This window comes from Serinus canaria, chromosome 5 (genome assembly GCF_022539315.1).
Source record: "Serinus canaria isolate serCan28SL12 chromosome 5, serCan2020, whole genome shotgun sequence".
Lineage (NCBI taxonomy): Eukaryota > Metazoa > Chordata > Aves > Passeriformes > Fringillidae > Serinus > Serinus canaria.
Window position 1 is genome coordinate 39,851,860 of NC_066319.1, and position 17,107 is coordinate 39,868,966.

Sequence of the window (17,107 nt, forward strand, 5' to 3'; positions counted from 1 at the left end):
TACATGAAAAATGAACCGTTATTGGCTTGAATGTGAGTGCAGCTATGATGGTTAGGAAAACCCCAAACACCCTTCTGAAAAAAAACCCCAAACCATACAGAAAACCAATACAAGCCCAAACAAAAAACCCACTCTCAACCCCCACCCAAAACCAACCAAAAATAAACGAACAAACCCCCCAAACGAACTAAAAATAACAACAAACCCCAAAAAAACCACCCAAGCGAAAAAATCCAGAAAAAAAATCCCCTAAAACAAACCAAAACAAAACGACCATGAAAACCCGCTGAAGAAGCATCATGAAAGCTGAGAAATAAACGGAATGTTATGTAAAACTGGATTGTGGCAGATTGACGCCTAGCTTTATTCTGATGGCTGCTGGTGATGTGTAAGCTGGCACGATGGGAAAAGAGATCCAACCTTAAGGAGACGGGAGCAGCAGTACTAAGTTTAATTTAGGATGCACACAACTAGCGTGGCAGCAACGAAACGGAGGACTTTGAGTACCAAGTTTATTTATTGTCCATTAAAAATAAAATACGATAACCAAGCAGCTAAAGGTTACGTATAGGCAAGGGCTGCCCCGCTGGCAGGTGAAGGCTCTGCAAAGACTCCACTGGCGGCACCAGACACGGCGTAAACACACAGAGTAGAAGGGAGCACGGCGGCGGCCGGCGCTCGGGGGCGGGCGGGGGCTGGCCCGGCCGGGCCGCCAGGGCTCGGCGGCGGCGCGGCGGCCCCGCCCGCAGGCGGGGCGGGCGGAGGAAGTGGCCCGGGGAGGCCGGAAGCGGCGCTGACGCGGGGTTGGCGGAGCGGGGCGCTGGCCGGTGAGCGGGGTCGCGGGGAGGTCCGGCAGGAGGCTGCGCGTCCGGGGCGGTGAGGGCATATTTCCCGGCTTTTCCCGGTGAAGTTGGGGGGTGTCGGGCAGAAGCAGCGGCGTCTCCCTAGAGGAGGGAGTCAGTGCGGCCGGGTCGCTGAGGAATAAGGGAGGCGGCCTGCGGCAGTGGGTAGTTCACCGGGCTGGAGGTGCGGGTGTTTCTGAGCTCGGTGGGGAGAGAAAGCCCACGCCTACGATGCACGGGTAGGGAGAGGGGTGTTGTGAGATGAGGGATTTGGCCAGGACTTTAGGATTGGCACACTGACAGCCCCCAGGTGTAGGGGTGGTATTTTTCGGCAGGAGGAGTTGGGGCTTGGTCTCCTACACCCTGTAGGAGACCAAGGAGGCCAGGGTCCCGCGCGCCTTGCTTTACAGCTGAAGTGATGCTGGCTTGCAAACTACCTGTTTTACCATCTGCTTTACTCCCAGCTTTGCTGCATGTCTACTTTTTGGAAGACTCAATCTGTTTGTCAAGCAGGCTGATCCTTCTCTGTTGCTTTACTGCTGCCTGGTAGCAAAAACTAGTTGCCGGCTTCCATACCCTTTGGGATGTGTAACTAAGCATGCTGCTTCAACACAAAAGATGAACCTTAAGGCCTTTTCAGACACAGAGCACTCAACCCAACTGCTACAATAGAGGGAGATCTGTGCCACCATGGCTAGAAGAGGGATTTAACCCTTGCAGAAAAGATTTAACCCTGCCAGGAAGTGGCAGTTGTCCTGTATTGGGTCCTGCCAGGTAACTTCAAAGTAAGTGTCTAACTCCTTTAATGTTACAAAGGGTATATAGCATACTACAGTCCAGAGATGTGTTGGTAGCAGTATTTGTGTCTGGTGCTAATTATTGTCATTTTTAGTAGGCATTGCCAATGGATGAACTGGTGCATGACTTGGCCTCAGCCTTAGAGCAGACTTCAGAGCAAAACAAACTGGATGAGCTATGGGAAGAGATGGCTCTAAGTCCAAGGCAGCAACGGCGTCAGCTTCGCAAGAGACGGGGTCGTAAACGACGCTCAGACTTCACGCATCAGGCAGAACATGCCTGCTGCTACAGCGAGGCTTCCGAGTCGAGCTTGGACGAAGCTGTCAAGGATTGCCGTGAGGTGCTGACAACTAATTTCAGTGACTCTGATGACATGGCAGTGGTCAAACGGCACCCAGCTCTTAGTGCCACCCTGAGGAGCAAGCAACACTTGTGGCATGAGTCAGACTCCTTTACAGAGAATGCACCCTGCCGACCTCTCAGGCGCCGACGGAAAGTCAAACGTGTGACATCAGAGGTGGCTGCCAGTCTCCAGCAAAAACTCAGGGTGTCAGAGTGGAACTATGAGAGGGGATGCAGGTTCAAGTCAGCCAAGAAACAGCGTCTTTCACGCTGGAAAGAGAATGCCCCATGGACATCATCCAGTCATGGCCTTTGTGAGTCAGGAGAGAACAGGCCCTTCCTCAGCACCGGGGGAAGGAAGGAGCGGATGGAGTGTGAAGCCGATGATCAGAAACAGGGTTCAGATGAAAACATGTCGGAATGGTGAGATCTCAGTTTCTTCCCTGTGCTAGTCAGATGGCTGCCTTGCTTGCAGCTGCTTGTAAATGCTGTGCCTTGCTTTTTGAAGTTCTTAAAATTATTCAGTGCTGCTCTTTTTGTGAAGATGAGAAATATCTCAGCTGCTTCTAAAATGTAGATTTTTTTCAAAGTCTTTCCTGTCAGTATTGTATGATGACCCAGAATGCTTCCTTGAAAAGTTGGCAGGCTGGTAGGTTTCTGGCTCCTGTTACACAAAGAGTCCTCTGAGATGTCAGTGGCCTTGCAGCTACAACATGGCATGACTGTGGCCTGTGGTTCAGGGAGTAAACCCCCAGCTGGCACTTGTGTTGCGTGATTGATACCAGCTGATCTCAGTTTCTTATTTTCAGCATTTACTGTAAGTAGTAGTAGATAACAGATCAGATCTCCCATCATTACTGCTGGCCCTCTGTGCAGGTGCTATATGAACCTCAGTCTAACCTTGCTTGCAGTTCTACATTTCTGCTTTTGATCTGATTGTCAAAGCCTAGCTATGGGGAGAATGTGGTGAGATGATGAAGAAGTTGAGGGGAACTTATGTTACTTACAGGATAAGCCTGTGCAAACAGTGGAGTCTGATGTCTTGGTGTCCAGTTTTGGAGAACTTTGATGAATTTGTGGCAGAATCATATACAAGGGATTAAAATGAGACATGTAAATGTCATTCATGTCAGATTCCCATGAATCTTTTCCCATGAAAAGATTAATAGGAATCTTTTTTCCCCAGCTGTGACTTTTATTCTCTCTGTCTAAGGTTTGGGATCATAAAACTGCTTCTGTCAGAAGAGATTTTTCAGGTTAGAAAAGAGGCAGCTGCTGAGAATTAAATGGAGGAAATTTCTTAATGCATGGCATACAGAAAGCAAATGTGATCGCTGATTTTCTAATTATCATTGTGTAATAACAGCAGACATTGAGGAGACATTTAAAACAAACAAAAAGTATTCTTTTTCATGAAACATAAGGTCTGGAACTCTCTACTGCAGGACATTTTAGAAGTCAAAATTTAAATACATTCAAAAGGGAGATGTGGAGCATAGGCGTATCAGGGGCTGTTAAACATTATACCCCAGATGAAAGATCTTGCTCAGTCCTTAAACTTCTGACTTCTAAAAGTTAGAGGAACATACAGAGAAGTCTGTGTTTGTCACGTTCTCATGTTCTTTTCTCAAGCACTGTAGTAGTCACCATCAGAGGAGAGTGGATTTGGAAAGTCTAACTCTTTGATACAGTATGATTGCTCATATGTTGAGGTTCAATTAAGTGTTGTCACAGTCTAGCTCCTGCAGTTTGTCAGAGTGGACAGGTGGCACTTCATTATTGCAGCTTTGTGGATAATAGCTGGAATTACAAACTTCTCAGTGCTGTTTTCTGGGGCCCTGTGAAAAGCTTAGGTTATAGTAAGTCCTCACTGTGGTCCAGGGCACACTGTTGCATTTTTACTGGGTCAGTTGTGATAGCATGTAACTCTTACAGTGTGGTCACTTTTTTCTTTTTAGAGTGGCTGTTGTTGCTAAAAAGTGGGTGTGAAGTGGGGCTTTACAAGAAACTTGTGGATGAAGACCTTTTGTTGCTAGTAGTTAAAGGAGTTTTATCTTCTTAGAGCTGTTCACTAGTAGTCCAGGAAAAGAAGTGTGCTAAGTAGCTCCTGAACAGTGCATGTCAATGGTGATGGACTGAGAGATACCCTTACTAGATGTGGCAGTGATGGACAGAGTTCCTTGAGTTGGTTTTTTTAACACCAGTCAGAGTCTGTTCCATCATGTCAGACTTGAACTTAAACCAGCAGGCTTTCATCCAGCCTTTATTTGTGCCAGCTTGGAAAGAGTAAATAAAGAGCTATGTCCAGACTGTTACTTGAGGACCATGCTGGGAGATGGCTTTGTTCTGTCTCAGTTGTCCCTTGCTCTCAGACTAATTATTGTGCAAGTGTATGCATCAAATGACACTTACCATCTGCTGCCAAATCCTTGGGATTCTCTCTGGAAAGCTGGTGCTTGGAATATTTGACCTCTCCAACACCACATGCGTGATCTGTGCTGTGACTCACTAGGGAGGGCCACAGTTGGAGGGAGTAATACATACAGCCCTCTTCACTGCAGAGTATCCCTCACAGCAGTGAAGGATCATGCTTTGGTCTCTGCTGCTCTAAATATAGCCTTTTGCTGCTAGCAGCGCAGTGAAACTGGCTGTGTTTGCCTCAGTCCCACTGTGCTCTAGCTGTTTTTTCTGGTACAGTAAGAGAAGTGCTTTTCACAGATGTATGACAAGGGCATATTCTGAGGAAGGGAGAAGAAAATTGGATGCCTGGGAGAACAAATGGTGTGGTTATCATCACAAACTGATGGGATGAAAGGTGACTGATGCTGCTTGTGGGACTTGTAAGCAGTCTGTGGTGATCTGGTAATTTACAAAACTTTCATAGTGAACTGGTTCCACTACTGTTCAGTCCTCTAACAATATGGAACATGACAAAGCGAAATGGGTTTTCAGGCAAACTAAGTTCTGTATTCAGAATGGATTTTTTGTAACCTTCTTTTTCCTCCCCCACACTGACAATTTCTTTGGTTTGTTATGTAGGAATGAATCTGTAATCTAAATATCCTTTATTTTCTCTGCTTTCTAGAAGGCTTCTTATCCTAAGTCAGGTCAAAGACCTATTTATTCAGTTGATAAACTCCCATTCACTGAGAAAGTCTTGGATATGGGTTCTTAACGAGGAAATGGGTTTTTTTCTAGTTTGCTTGTGGGACTATGCCCAATTCTTTCCTGGAGGAAGATGAGCTGCAGTTTTGTGATTCAAGTGTGCATATAATGAAATCTTTGAAATTGTTTGCCAAGCATGGCAAAAGATGGACATAAATTGAGAGTAGGGTGGATGTACAGGAACACAGTGAGGAAATGATGATGGCTCTGAATTGGGTAATGACATGACCCAATGCCTAATCTATAAATAACTGTGGAAACAGCAAAGGAAACATGTTTTAGTTTAAGCAGTCATTTGTATATTTGTGCAAAGGTGACAATTAGCTGCTAAGACAGTTAGAAGTAATATGCCTTTCTGTCCCTAAATATTTTGACATTCCCTGCAGCCGTAATAAAACAAAGGCAAATTATATATTGAGCGCTGAAGTTTTTTCTCTTGGTGATCTAAACGGAGTACTTCCAGAATGGTCTGGTTTTTGTTTGAGGGCAGAACAAACCATAGTACAAGAGCTGTCTAAAAATCACTTTGAGTAGTGTGTTTACTTGTGTAAAATAGCAGTAGGTTTCATCTGTTTTCAAGTACCAAAATTCTTACTTGTGACTTTTCCAGACCTGGGTTTCTACTGGCCCACCAATGCTGTGAGATTTCACTGGTTTAATGCTGTTGTAGCTTAACCTGGATAGGCAGCTCAGCTCCATAAAGCCACCTGCTCACTCTCCTGCAGGGATGAGGGAGAAAAATGGAAGACTAAAAGTGAAAAAACTTTCAGCTTTAGGTAAAGTTGATTTAGTAGGTAACGCAAAAGCTATAGTGCGCAAGCAAAGCAAAATAAGGAATTCACTACTTCCTATCAGCAGGCAGGTGTTCAGCCATCTCCAGGAAGGCAGAACTCCATCATTTGTATATTATTTGGGAAGACAAACACGACAAATCCAAATGTCTCTTGCTTCATTCTTTTTTTTCCCAGCTTTTATTGCTAAGAATGACATTATATGATGTAGGATATCACTGTGGTCAGCCAGGGTCTTTTGTCCAGCTTGTGTACCCTCCCATCTTCTTGTGCAACTACAGCCTGCTCACTGGCAGGGCAGTGTGAGAAAGCCTTGGCCCTGTGTAAGCAGTGCTCTGCAATAACTAAAACATCCCTGTGTTATGAACACTGATCACAAATCCAAAACATAGAACCAGAGTGCTACTATGAGAAAAATTTCACTCTGTGCCAGCCAAAACTAGTACAATGTTCTGGTCTGAGAATGTGACCATCGCTCATCCTGAATGTGCAGTTAAGTTGCTTTACCCTTTGGAAGGAAGCTGCTTTGATGACAGTCTGCAGTTGCATTCATGAGTCTGGCTAAGCTGATGAATTGGAGGCCAGTCTCTCCATTAAAAAAGAAAAAAAAATTCCTCTCTTGGAAGGCAAGTGACAAAGACAGAGTGTTCCACTTCCCCTCCTTTTCCAGCCCAGCCTGACCTTCTGCAGCCCCTCGGTGCCTCTTGTTTTCTTATTTTTATAGAAAATCAATATCCCTCCTGACACAAACAATAGCTCAGGCAAAAGAATAAATGGGGGAAACCTGAGATCTCTGTCCATCACCTCTCAGTTTAACTCCCCCAAACTATTTAATTATAAGCATGCTTTGCTTCAGGTGTTTGCGACAGTGAAATTGCTAAATGAGGACCATTTTAACCAAAGATTGGGTGATCAATAACACTCTATAGCAGTAGCTTGTCGGATCAATAGCATTCATTATTTCATGGTTAAGGTAAGTAGCCTCCTTTGCAAGTGGAGGTCATTAATCAGTGCTTACTGGACCTACAGAAAGGCCTACAGAGGAGTCTAGTTTGTGTTCAGCCCTGCAGTGTAAAAGGGGTAGTGAAGAGGGTGAAATCCTATAAAGTTTGTTCCTGTGAAGCACTGGCAATGATGCTTATCTGTAAGGAACTAAAGAGCTCTCAGTGCAATAGGATGCTTTTAAAGTACTGTTAATATGACCTGGATGCTTGTCAGTGCTTTGTCCTTTCTCAGGCACCTTTCCTCTGAGGATGCTAAAAACCTTATGAAGCAGTCACTTGGCCCTCACATCTGTAGCTTGTGAAGATTGTTTATCCAAGCTATCAAAAGGGAAAGCAGGCATGCTAAGAGATTGGCCCAGGGTCATACAGTCAGTTGGTAGGAGAGCTTGGGATGAAACAATTAATTCATGGTTCTCAGTCCTTGGCCTTAATTGCTGTGGTATATATGTGGGAGGATGAATGCATGGCCTGGCTTTCTAATGGATTAATTTGGAATTTGATATTAACTTGCTTGCTGTAAGGTGAGGATGCTGTATAGATTGTTCATCTTTTAGGTATAAATGGCCTTTATACAATGATGAAGATGCAGAATTTTAGATATCCAGCATGGTGGCTTGGCTGTACTTTAGAGTGCATTTTCTAAGAACAACAATATGCTCACAAAACAGAGTTTTATTCTGTGTCTGCAGTTCTTTGGAGTGACATATTTTGTGGTCCTTCATTATTCATCCTTGTAAATCAGAGGTTTCCAGTATGATCTCTAGTATGATCCAGTTTCCCTGGAAGAGAAGCATCCAGAGATACTTTCAAACATTATTCCCTGATTGGAGACTGATTCTAGTGCTGACTTACACCTGGTGTTCACATCTAAGGTTTTAGTCCTCAGGGAGTAGGCAATAAGTAGTTTCTGCTTGTCCTAGTATCTCTCAGCTGAATCGTAGGAAGTACTGCCTGAAGTGTCCAAGGAATGAGTTCAAGTCAGCATTAAAGCCTTCAGATCCTTGGGACTGACATGAGCAGGTACTTCTGCTACAAATATTTGTCTAGCTTTGCAAGTCGATTAATGGCTTTCTACACATTAATTTCTAGCTCTATTCTTTTGTTCAAGAATTAAATCTTCTCTAAACGCTTCAGCAAGTGCGAAACATGCTGTGACAAGGTTGTATTCAGCAGTAGCAAGTCATGCTGTGCTAAGGTATTTAGCTGGAGACTTGTAAATGTCGCAGCTGCTCCTTACTCCACATAAAATAAAGGGGGAGGGGGGGAAGCTGTTTGTGTGACAATGTAACATTTTTGAGGAAAAGGAATGTGAAATAGGAAACTTAAAACTTACCAGGGTTTTCAGTTAAGTGACCCAAGGACAGCGTTTTTAACTGTGCTTAATTTCCTGGTGGGTATTCCAGATGATGCCGTAGTTAGGTTATTAATTCTGGTACCTGAGGCAAATGCCATTTTATTAATTACTTCCTGATGACTTAGAACTAAACTAGATACAGGATTCTACTCTTTTTCAAGTCATGCAGCATTGATAAGTTTTAACAGAAAGCAGTTATGTTCTGTTCTAGAGCCAGTCAGGTATCTGAAATTCAATTTTTGTGAGACATGTAAAGCATTTTGGTCTTGGAGAAGCTAGTAAGATGTAGTAGAGTGGTTTTTGTATTGTGCCTGTTGCAACTGTAACTATGTTTTTTTTCTCTGATTTTATTCCAGTGAAACCAGCAGTGTTTGCAGCAGCAGTGATACTGGCCTGTTTACCAATGATGAAGGCCGCCAAGGTAACAGGAGTCCTGTGATTTCCCTCATGTGCTGCTAGGGTGTTCCTTACAAGAGGCATACAAGAGGAATTTGAGAGCTCTTTGTAATGAAAAAGCACAGTTTATGATTTGTTTCTCTAGGTGTTTTGAGGGTTGTCTACATACCATTAGTGCTGAAATCTGTTAGTTGTTTTCTCTATGGGCAGGAAGACAAGATAGGAAAAAAATTACTTAATAGTGACAAGGCACCTAATAGACTGTGCTAAGAAGATGATGGTATTATGTGATAGGTTTTATTTCTTTAAGTATATGTTCCTTCATTGCTCTTGTGAACATTAGTTGAATGTTGTATTTTCAATGTCTGTTTTAGAAATGATATCTTAGGAGTTTTGAGTATGAGGTGCAATCTGGTTTTATTTATCAACCACAGCAGAGTGTTCAGTTGATGGGAGATAGGGCAGAAGTAAGTGTGAAATAGGTTGTAGTAGACACATTGGCATTTGAGCACTATTACATTTGCAGCATGTGGAATGTGACCCTAGAGACCTGCAATTCTGTGCACTCTGATTCTGTCACATTTCACAAGCTAAGATTTGGATGAGATCTCTTCTGGGAATATATGAGTGTTAAAGGTAGCTCAATAGGATATGCTGCTTGCACTAGCTTGTTAATGGCCCAGGTACCTGTGTGAAGCAACACAATGATAGCAAACATGCTTATGTGTTTTCTGATAATATTTTAGGCAGTAGGACCAATCTGTGATCTTAAGGGAGTATGCTGCTTTGCTTAAGGGTAGGGATTTCAGATATCAGCTTTGACTGTTGCTGAAAAATAACTGTTTCTAGACACTGGTTCTTCAAAGGCAACAGAAAAGTAGAATCTTCTGCCCTTTCTTTTTATTGATGATTGTTCAGGGGGAGCTGAAATTAGTGAACACTTGTATAATAGATGACAAAGCAGAGTGGTGACTGAAGTGTTTTACTTCATCACCTGAGACAAGATTGATGGAGACTGGGTAGTGTATATATATACTTGTCTATATGCTTGCCCTATATACTTGCCCTGATTTTATACCCTGTTTTAGACATTAAATTTTGGTTGCTGCTAGAAGTAGGATGCTCAATATACAGGAACATGTAGAAATATAGCTTAGATAAGTAATTAAAGTCCAATTACAGCCTTCCCTGTCTGGGTAAGAGAAGAGGTTTGGCATCCTTGTCATCAGGTCTCTCTCTGTTGAAACAGTTGATACTGTGATAGCTTTCTGGCCGAGATGTTTTAGCTTACAGTTAGGTTAAAAGGGTTAAAAATATTGTTGCACTTTCAGACTAAATAAAAAATATCTCCTTTTCCTTTTTTTCCTTGACAATTCTTAGTCATAAAGGAAATAAAAAACCAACAGCTTTCAATGTCAGTGAGATGGAGAAAGTGCAATTTTTCTTTTTGTCACAGATCAACACCTTATAAATAGTTTTCCAGCACAATTACAGGCTGAATAATGGGAAACTTAATCTGGCAGCATTCTTAAAAAAATGCAGAGATTTCCCTTCTTTTGAGGTTGCATCATGTAAAATTTGTGCTGTTGTTAATTCGATAAATCGTCTTTTCAACTGGGCATACCAGCACACTTCTATGAGCAGAGAATGATCCTAGTTCATAATTTGATTGTAAGGTGGGGTTTTTTTTGTTTTATATTTGTTACATGCATTGGGATCTCTCACAGTGAAAATCACTGAATATTAGCATATGATGCTGATGGTTAAAGTTTGTCTTGTGGAAAAAGCGATTTGAGATAGACAGGGCACTATGCCCAAATTTCTAGGAGTAGTTTTGCACAAATTAATGTCTCTTAGAAGAACTATTCAATGTTACTTAGTTTTAATTTGCTATGAAGTGGAGATGGGGTTTTCATACTTTAAGATAAAACTGGTAGGTCAATTTGATGCATGACAGAAAAAACAATGTCAGAGCTTTGCAATAAAGTGTTCTGGCTGTCCTCTCTGTTGCTGATCAGAGTTTGTTTTGCATGTTGTTTCTTCTGTTGTGTGCAAGATTGCAGCATTCTTACTAGGATGAGGTTTTTTACTTTCTTGTATTCTTTTTTTCTTTTTTTTTTTTTTTCTTTTTTTTTTTTTTTTTTTTTCTCAGCAAGATGTGTGAGTAGGCATAATGGACTTTGGTCAGGAATAATGTAAGTCAGTGAGGAAAGGAGAGTAAGTGGGAATGCTTGAGTTGAGGCTTAATGGTAGGCAAATGAGAATTTTCCCTAAGGTTGGTGTGTTAGTTTTTAAAGGCAAGATGAAGCACCTTGCTACATGGGGCTGTTTGTGAATTGGGCTACTGAAATACTACATGTGTCAGGTTCTTTGCTCTCCTCCTGGTTTTTTTTCGTACACTGCTCATGTGATACTAATCTCAGGGAATTTCTGGCCAGACAGATTTACTATGAGCAGTGTCTGATGCAGTTCAGTTTTAGACTGCAACTGCATTAACTACAGCGGCCCAGCTCCGTGGAGACTTTGGTCATGACTTCTGTTGTTGCTGCCTTAGTTTTCCAAAGGGTTTGTAGTTCTTAGAGATTCCAAGAAGTTGATTGAGAGCAACTCACAGCATGGTTAGTACTTACACTCAGAGTGACCTTTTCTGATCATTATATATTTTTGTCTTAGCTGCTGTTTTAGGAGACTGGGGATCATTCTCATCAGTATGTTTCTTTTGCTTATTCTGTGAGCCTGGTCTTCCCCTCTTGTGAAGTTTCTCCTGTGACAGCCTATAACATGTGCCAAATGATTGGCCTCTACCGGTGTCACAGTAATTACTTCAGAGAAAGAGTTCTGCCCAAGACATCACACAACATTGAACTAAGGCTGATGAGATGCAGTAGCAACAGAGTGCTAAACCTGCCCTAGGCAGGTCTATAAAGAGGCTTTGTTCTATAGGGAAATTCTGGAGACTGATGAGTTGGATAGTTTAAAGCGTTTAGTGAGGCCCCGTAGTTACTGAGGGTCATTGGAACAGAATACAAATATGAGGCTCTCCAAGAATGAATTCCTAATGAGACTTCAACTGTTTCACATTCAGATATGCCTACTTGTAGTATTTTGAGGAACTGTCCCAGGGTACCTTGATGTTATTTGTGGCTAATTCCATCCTATTTCTTTAGGAGATGATGAGCAAAGTGATTGGTTTTATGAAGGAGAGTGTGTTCCAGGATTCACTGTCCCCAACCTTCTTCCCAAGTGGGGAGCTGATCACCGATCTGAAGTGGAGAGGATTGACTCAGGCCTGGACAAGCTCTCTGTTTCCACCTTCCTTTTGCCCTCACAGCCAGCTCAGAGAGGTGAGATCCATAAGGAATTGTGTTTGAGGTCACTGCTCCCCCTTCCCCATCTCTCTCGAAATTGTAATCATAAATAATGAGTTTCATTGCTCGGCAAGAGCAGATTCTTTTCATAGGTGTTACATTTAAACTGGTATTGGTGATCTGCTATTTTGGGGCTTTTTAAGATCCAGTTAAGAAAAAGCTGCACTATTGGTGAGTTTACTGAAATAGTCACACCAGCTGTCCACTGGCAGTCTTCCTTTTTTAAATGTAAGGATTTTATTTGATTTGTGAATAAGCTGGCATATCTATATCTTTGAGACTGAAAAACAAGAGACAGAGGATCTGATTTGATTACTGAATTAAGGAGTTTTCCTGGTGGCTTTTTCAGGAAGAATCTTCTGTGTTCATTGCTCAGTTTTTCTGCATTTGGTTTTCAGGATTTCATGCTCGCCTGAATCGCCTTCCAGGAGCTGCTGCCCGTTGTCTCCGTAAAGGTCGGAGGAGGCTGGTTGGCAAGGTATGTCCTTTTGAAAGATGGCAATTTTGTATTTCAAATTCTGGGCAGTCCTGAAGTACTATTCTAAGATACTGCGTAAATTGTTTCCTGCAGAAAGTGGTCCTGTAAATTTTTTGTTTCATGTGTTGTTTGATTTGTTTAACTGCTTTGACTGTCAGAAGATGATTGAGTGACTAAGTGGATTTTAAGGCACATTTGGAGTGCCAAAGACAGCTGATCAACGCTGAAAGCAGTATGAAAGGAGGCCTGAAGAAGAATGTCAGGGAGCATAAATATCAAGAAGATTTAGACAGAATGTAGGGGAAAATGATGATGGCATGGGACTTGTGCATGCTCATCTGAGACTATGAGGGCAGAGAGGTGCCTCAAAGGTGAAGGAAGGCCAAATTTTATATAGGGAAGAAAACTGATATGAATGGCAGCTAAGGAAGGTGTTTTTAGCAGTTGCGTTTTTAGTGGGAAGACAGGAGATAAAAAGGTATATGCAGTAAATGCAGACAAAGCTGTCCAAAGCTATTGACTAGTTTTAATATACGTAGGGCAAACACCAAACAACGTATCAATCCTTTTTCCAATAGAACAAACAATACTTTGCAGATGCCTGTCTACTTTGCAGATGTCTGTCTAAAAGAGAGGGGTACACCTGGTTGGGTCTGCGTCATGGAGTATTGAGCACTGCTGTTTGTTATAAAAGATGGTTCTGAGAAGGAAAGTGTTGGCTGTGTTTGGCTTTTCTTTTTATTGTGATCTGCTCTGTGCTTTTTTAAACATTGGCATAAGTTCTGAGCTGGCTGGCTGGCTGTAGTCTGCTAACAAGGTGTGTTAGGGGGGCCTGGAGTCTAGAGGAGTGTGACAGCTGCCTTCTGTTCAGCTTGAAAGATCCTTGTCTGCCCCTTCTTTCTTCCACTCACCTTGCTTAATTGTAACCGGCATTCGAAATAAGAATCCTCAGCTGGCAAGAAACTGACTTTATGCAGGGTTCCTGAGGCCGCCTGCAAGTGACTGGGCCTGGCGGCACACCTCTAATGATCCACATGAGAAGGATAATATTTACTTGTTTAATTCATCTTCATCACCTTAAAGGGATCTTTGTCATTTGCAGCAGAGGTCACTGCTCCCCCTTCCCCATCTCTCTCGAAATTGTAATCATAAATAATGAGTTTCATTCAGAGCTCCCCGGCAGCGAGCTGCTAATTACCAAAAGTACGGCTTGTAATTTACACAGTAATAAACTGTAAATTTAAACATTATGGCTCTTTAAGTTAATAATTTTCCTGCTGTAACAAATAGCCCATCTTTCACCCCTGCTGCTACAACTGCCCCCAAACTTTTGAGTGTGTTTTGCCTATATACCTGGCACAAACAAACCTTACCTGTGGAAGACTTTTGCCCTCATCTTCAGCCCCTTGCTGAAAAGCATACTTCTTTATTGGAGGCAGTTGCTATGCAGATGTGAGCAGCTGGTGCTTCAGGCTGTGCATGTACGTGTATGCCAGCATCAAGCACATACACAGGGCAGCATTTTGCAGGAAGCAACATGCTCCCAGAGCAAGTCCTTTTTCCTAGGACCTGTCTTTTCTTTGGTTGCTGGAGGTCCTGCTGCTGACTTGCTGTTTTCAGAAATGGCAAAAGCATCATGCTTTTACTCCTTAATTCATTGGTGGTTGGTGAATCTCTATTAATGGAAGAGTGTAGTGTCCTATCTCAGCCTGTTGCTAGCCCAACTGACCCCAGTAACACGGAAAGAAGCATTTCCCAGCTGTCTCCCCTGCTCTCATGCATCCTTGTGCTGCATACTTTGCTCTAGTTCAGTTTATGGTGTGCCCCTCTGCAAGCAAATATCATCACTAAAAATAAAAAACAAGCCTCATAAATAAAATTGAATTGTTTTCTACTATTCTAATTAGTTAAATCATCTCAGGTGAAGTTCTAAAAGGAAGGAGTGAACATGTTTAGCTGAGAGTGGGCTGGTAAGGAAAGGATGTGACCCAGGGGAGTAAGATCTGTTCTTACTGGCAGCAGCAATCTATTTTCTGTTTAGTGTGTGAGAGTTTGCAATCTTTTGCCTGTGTTTGTGTTTCAGGAGACCTCCATGAGCACTCTGGGCACCGAGAGGCTAGGTCACGTTGTCAGTGATCCGCGCCAGAAAGAGTAAGGCCCTTAACGGTTGTTGTATAGAACTTTGGGAAGGGGAGAAGAGCTACAGGATCCTCTTCCCTGCTGGGGGTGAAGAACGTGAAAAACTGGGTGGACAATTAAGCATAATCTGTGGGATGGGAGACAGTATTCTACTGATAGCTTCTCTGTTTTCTTACTTGTAATTGCTGACTTCCCCTTTGTGTTATATATATGTTTATATAAGGCTGCCTCAGTGTGTGGATGCTACTCAAATGCTCTCTTTTTATAGTGAGCTTTTTTTTTCATCCTCCCTTATAATGTGCCATTGCAGTAACTGCAGGTCTTTCGGACATTAAGAGAAGACTGAGCCCCTTATGTTAGTTTTTAAAATGCTTCTTTGTGGAGCTGTACTATGGGTGCATACCCAGACTGCAGAAATGATGCTGACAAGGCAGCTGTGAAATTACTTCTTCTTTCTTTGGTGTTATGTCTCCTTCCACAATTAGTGTATTTAAATTGTAGTCAGCACTGGAAATAGTCTTGGTGCTTATCATTTGGCATCTCCCTAATGCTGTTCTGGGAATGGGTAGGTAAGGATGGCACGTCTTGACTGTAGTGCAGTGGGTCCAGCCTTCACCAGCTGTTGATACCTTATTTTCTTCCTTGGATATGAAATTTGTTTTTAATATGACTCCTGATGATGTTTAATCTTTTTCCTTCTCCCTCCATCTTTGTTGTTCCCTTCCTCTTCTTTTCTTATCCGCAACCCTCCTTTTTTTTCCCCACCATGTTTGTTCCTTGGCCTTGTGCCCACCTGTCCTTTTGACTCTGCCTCCCAGTTTTTGGTTACCATCCATGGGGAAGAGAGATCGCAACCAGGTAAGAAGACTCTGCTTTTCCTTTTTTATTTTCTTGGTTCCCTTCTCTCTAGAAAGGGCACAGTGCTGGCTTCTGATTTCTAACACACTGTGGCCTGTGCACTTGAGGTAAGGCAGTCCCATCCCTTCTCATTTTGTTAACTGATATCTTCTGGACTTTGAACACAACCCATTTCCTGGGTGTTGAATTGTCTGTTTAACCTGAATAGCTCAGGAACTCCTTTTTTTAATCTCCCTGTTTCAGGTTAGTGTTTGCCATCCTTTCTGACAGTGATTGGGAGGGAAAATGCCTCTTGACAGGAGGAGCTTTGGCCTCTCAAAGTTCCATAAGAATTTGAACATTTTTCTCTTTTTAAATGTTTTGTTTTGCCTTGTTTGGCTCAGGCTTCTACCTGATAGTCTCACCCACAGAGAAGGGGAAAAATAGTGAGCTTAAATTATGTAGTTAAATTGCTGTAACAGGAAAATGTAAGAGGTCATACGCAAGAGAAATAGGCATTCTTGTAACTGAAACTCTTGTGTGCCCACTTTTATATTCTCCAGTAAGTCTTTCTTAGCTTCAGTGCTGGGAGGTTTTTTTACTTTAAGATATAAAAGCTCAGGTTCTTGAGAGCAAAGAGCAAAACAAACACTCTTCCGTTTGAGCAGTCATGTTGTAGCAGTGCTCCTGGCCATGCACACTCCTTTCAATTCCTATATTAGTTGTTTTATGGTTGGTAAACAGTAGGACTGATTTTCTTTTTTTACCTTTCAGGTGACTAAAAATGCATATATGGCAAGAAATAATTTTCAAACCTTTGTGCAATTGTGTATTTTCCATTAGTGAGAACATTTTACAGATTGCTTTTCTGTTGCTATAATAATACTCTTCTCTAAAGATAAGAGTAACTACATAAGCTTTGAAATGACCAAAAGTAACTTTTGTTTTTCTTAAATGAACTTGAATCAGCCATTCCAGTAACAGAGGGTTCCTGGTGGTTCTCCCTACTGTGCAGTTGCAGTGTTACTGACAGTAAATGAGCAGTCCCACTTAAGGAGGAGCTCCCTGATAACAGCAGCTTTGTGGTACATCTTCTTTCTCGGCAAGGTGGAGGGTAAAGGCCTATTACTGAGTTCTGAAGTTGCAGACAGCTTGTATGAGGAGTCCAGCTACAGGTGTGGCTTGTTCCTTTGTCCTTATTTAAAAATGCATCAGTAATCCTAGTAATACAAGAAAAGTAATCCTAGTAATACAAGAAAAGTGTTCTGGAGATTGGTTTGGCACTTTGCAAAGCAGATGGAAATTCATTTTGTGCTTGAGGTGTGAATTATAAATAAAGAGGAAATGCTGAATGGAAATATAAAGCAGGTACCCCAGAGAAACCACCAGTCTAAAGCTTCTGTTTACATATTCAGCAAAGTTTGTTCCATGCATTGATTGACCAGATGATTCCATTTCTGTCCTGACCATTAAAAATCCTGATCATTGCATTTTGTACAACAAGCTGTCTTGCACAGGTTTGGTGCCCTCAAGATTTGTCTAGTATATGTCTTATGGAGTAGCTTAGAGTAGCCTGACCATGCATTGTTACAA

The 17,107-nt window shown here is 42.2% G+C and overlaps 1 protein-coding gene across 9 annotated transcripts in view; it reads left to right on the forward strand.

The window, feature by feature from the left end:
- The first annotated feature begins 751 nt into the window (after positions 1 to 751).
- The window catches only part of GPATCH2L (G-patch domain containing 2 like), a 39,728-nt gene continuing 23,372 nt past the window's right edge, over positions 752 to 17,107 (forward strand). For 2 of the 9 annotated variants that reach the window (XM_050974782.1, XM_050974785.1), the window contains exons 1-7: positions 1,489 to 1,627; positions 1,735 to 2,405; positions 8,653 to 8,717; positions 11,860 to 12,036; positions 12,459 to 12,538; positions 14,622 to 14,689; positions 15,496 to 15,535. In XM_050974782.1, the coding sequence (XP_050830739.1) occupies positions 1,747 to 2,405; positions 8,653 to 8,717; positions 11,860 to 12,036; positions 12,459 to 12,538; positions 14,622 to 14,689; positions 15,496 to 15,535 (1,089 nt within the window). In that variant the 5' untranslated portion in view covers positions 1,489 to 1,627; positions 1,735 to 1,746. Of the gene's footprint in view, positions 877 to 1,488; positions 1,628 to 1,734; positions 2,406 to 8,652; positions 8,718 to 11,859; positions 12,037 to 12,458; positions 12,539 to 14,621; positions 14,690 to 15,495; positions 15,536 to 17,107 lie in introns of those variants that run through there. The other 7 variants (XM_050974786.1, XM_050974787.1, XM_009101875.4 and 4 more) reach the window with 6 other exon arrangements.